This window comes from Arachis stenosperma, chromosome 6, assembly GCF_014773155.1.
Source record: "Arachis stenosperma cultivar V10309 chromosome 6, arast.V10309.gnm1.PFL2, whole genome shotgun sequence".
NCBI classification, from domain to species: domain Eukaryota; kingdom Viridiplantae; phylum Streptophyta; class Magnoliopsida; order Fabales; family Fabaceae; genus Arachis; species Arachis stenosperma.
In genome coordinates, this window is record NC_080382.1 from 53,782,634 (window position 1) to 53,786,334 (window position 3,701).

Genomic DNA, 3,701 nt, shown 5'->3' on the forward strand with positions numbered 1-3,701 from the left:
TTAGATTTCTTGCACTTTAAGCTTCAGTCATTTACATTTCTTGCAATTTAAGTTTCAGCTCCTTTACTTTCTTGCAGTTTAAGTTTCTGCAAATTTACTTCTTCTCCACTTTAAGATTCAGCCAATTTTCATTTTGCACTTTCATTTACTTGCAATTTAGCTTCTGTTAATCAAATTTCACTCAAATCATCAACTATTCGCTTAACTAAATCAATCACCTAACTAAAGTTGCTCAATCCATCAGTCCCTGTGGGATCGACCTCACTCTTGTGAGTTATTACTACTTGATACAACCCGGTACACTTGCCGGTGAGTTTGTGTGGAAACGCTTTTTCCTCATCAAGTTTTTGGCACCGTTGCTGGGGATTGATATAGATTGACAATGATTACGTAGGGTGATAATCTAGATTAAGCATTTTTCTTTTGTTTTCTTTAAAGCATATTAACTGTTTGACACATTGTGTCACCTAACCCTCTAACCACAATCTAGCATTAGAATGTCCAGTTTTTATTTGGTTTGTTTGTGATTGTGCAAGTCATGGAGGATGAGGAAGAAGAAACCAACAATGCTCAACCTGCAAGGAGGGCGTTGGCCTCTTACATTATCCCCAATGCAAGAAACTGTGGGAGTAGCATACTCACTCCCAACATTCATGCAAATAACTTTGAGTTGAAGCCTCAACTTATTACTCTGGTGCAGAACAATTGCTCCTTTGGAGGAGGTCCACTTGAAGATCCAAACCAACACTTATCCATCTTCCTCAAGATTTGTGAAACTGTCAAAACAAGTGGTGTGCATCCAGACATCTACAAGCTGCTGCTGTTTCTATTCTCTCTGAGGGATAAGGCTTCTCAATGGTTAGAGACATTTCCCAAAGAAAGCATCAATAGTTGGGAAGAATTAGTGAGTAAATTCCTAGCCAAATTCTACCCACCTCAGAGGATCATTAGATTGAAGACAGAAGTGCAAACATTCACTCAAATGGATGGAAAATTACTTTATGAGGCTTGGGAGAGATACAAGGCCTTGATCAGAAAGTGTCTACCTGAGATGTTTAGCGAATGGGACAGACTTCAGAACTTCTATGAGGGCTTGACTATGAAAGCCCAAGAGGCCCTTGATTATTCGGCAGGAGGTTCATTACAACTAATGAAGACAGCTGAAGAAGCCCAACATCTCATAGACACTATGACCAACAATCAATACTTTTATGCTCATCAAAGGCAACGCCAACCAGCTCCCAAGAGAGGTGTCTTGGAGCTTGAAGGTGTTGACACTATCTTGGCACAAAATAAACAGATACATCAACAACTTCAGCAACAAATGGAAATGACGGCCAAGAAAATTGATGGACTGCAAATTGCTGCAGTAAATACACAAAGCCAATCTCAAACCTCACATGGATGGAAGCAATATGAAGAAGGTTTTGGGACATTCAATTATGAGCAACAAGGCCCTGAGCAGGTGCAATACATGAATAAGACCTCAAGTTCATTCCAACACGACTTCCATGGTGATGCACACAATCCATCCTGGAGGACTCATTCTAACTTTAGGTGGGGTGAGCATTAGAATCAAGGACAAAGGGATTTCAACTCTAACAACTTTTGCAACACAAACAAGCACAACCAAACCCCTACTAACAACAACCATTACACACTACCACAAAACACTTACCTCCAACCCCATCACACTTTACAAACCCCCCCCAAAACAACTTTTCCACACCTCCATTTAAACCACAAAACAACTACTCCAATGTCTCAAACAACTTCCACCAACAATCATCACACCCCATACAGCCTCATCCAGAATCTCAAAGGATCTCCAACTTAAAAATATTAATGGAGAAACTCATCAAAACTCAAGAAATGGCCAGACAAGATCAAGAAGCAGCGAGAAAAGATCAAGTCATAACAAGCAAAAACCAATAAGCTTCAATTAGAAATCTTGAAAGGCATATAGAACAAATGGCTAAACAAATTACAGTGATGGGTGAGAAGCAACCAAATGCATCCTATAGTGCCACTAAAGACCACCCAAGGAACAAAGGAAAAGCTACAAAATGGGAGGAGTGCAAAGTAATCACAGTAGGAAGTGGAAAGACTATGGGAAAAGAAGCCATCATCCAGGAAAAACACAACAGAGAAGTTCCGTAAGAAGAGATAGAGGGGAGAAATGAAGAGGATCAAAAAACCAAGAAGGCACAAATCTCAAAGGGAGACAAGAACATCCTTGAACCACAGCTACTAGGGAAGAAGGAAGGGGTGAAGCCATATGTCCCTAAACTTCCATACCCTCAAAGGTTCAAAAAAGAAAACGAGGATAAGTAATACTTAAAATTCCTGGACATATTCAAGACACTCATCATCAATATTTCTTTCTTAGAAGCACTTAAACAGATGCCATTGTATGCCAAATTTATGAAGGAAGTGCTGACAAAGAAAAAGTCCTTAAAAAAAAGATAAATTATTGAGATGACAATGGAATGTAGTGCTATTCTCCATGGAGAGTTTCCAGAGAAGAAATATGATCCTGGGAGTTTTTATATACCTTGCACCATAGGAAACATAACAATTGAGAAGTCATTCTGTGACCTTGGTGCAAGCATAAACTTGATACCTTTATCTCTCATGCGAAAACTTCACATTCTTGAGCTGAAATCCACACGAATACTTCTTCAAATGGCTGACAAATCTATTCAGCAAGCACTTGGAGTTGTAGAGAATGTGCTGGTAAAAGTGGGAAAATTCCTTCTCCCAACTGATTTTGTCATCCTGGATATGGAGGAGGACCCTAACACTCCCATCATCTTGAGGAGGCCTTTCCTGGCTACGGGCAGAGCCTTGATAGATGTTGTAAAAGGGGAATTGTTGCTAAGAGTGCATGATGAGTGAAAAACCCATATTTTATTACATATTTTGTGCTGAATTTAAGTGATTTATTCAATCCTTCACCCACTTATGCATGTGAAATTGCATGGTTTTACTTTCCCTTCTTATTATGTGATGTATGTGAAAAACATTTTTCCTAGGCTTTAAAAATATTAATTTTAATTACCTTGTATTGCCATTCGATACCGTGATTTGTGTGTTAAGTATTTTCAGATTTTCTAAGGCAGGAATGATTTAAAGGATGGAAAGGAGACATACAAAAATGGAAGGAAAGCATAAAATGGAGTTTTTGAAGAAACTGGCAGTGACGCGTCTGCATGGACGACGCGGACGCGTGGTTCGCACAAAAAGGGATCGACGCGAGCGCATGGATGAGGCGAACGCGTGACTCGCGAAATACAACTGACGCGGGCGCATGACTGACGCAACCGCGTGGAAGGGCAACACTCCAGATGACGCGACCGCGTGACCCACGCGAACGCGTGACGTGCGCGATCTGCAGAATTTGCAGAAGTTGTCCTCAGCGATTTCTGGGCCTTTTTGGCCCAGATCCAAACCTAGAGAACACAGATTGAAGGATTATAAATGGAAGAATCCACCCATTCATGAGGAGGGGAGAAAATACACACTTTTAGGATTTAGATGTAGTTTTTAGTGAGAGAGGTTCCCTCCTCTCTCTTAGGATTAGTATTAGGATTTTTAGAACTTAGGAATATTTTTATCTCATCTTTATATCAGGTTCAATATCTTTTTATTTCGACTTCTCTTAATTGTTGATTATTGATGTTGCTTATTTGGCTTATGAC

General features: G+C 39.9%; 1 protein-coding gene across 1 annotated transcript; it reads left to right on the forward strand.

The window, feature by feature from the left end:
- Positions 1 to 538: 538 nt before the first annotated feature.
- Positions 539 to 1,573, forward strand: LOC130934058 (uncharacterized). Its single transcript, XM_057863649.1, has one exon. It carries the CDS (start codon positions 539 to 541, stop codon positions 1,571 to 1,573), a length of 1,035 nt encoding a protein of 344 aa, XP_057719632.1.
- The last annotated feature ends 2,128 nt before the right edge of the window (positions 1,574 to 3,701 follow it).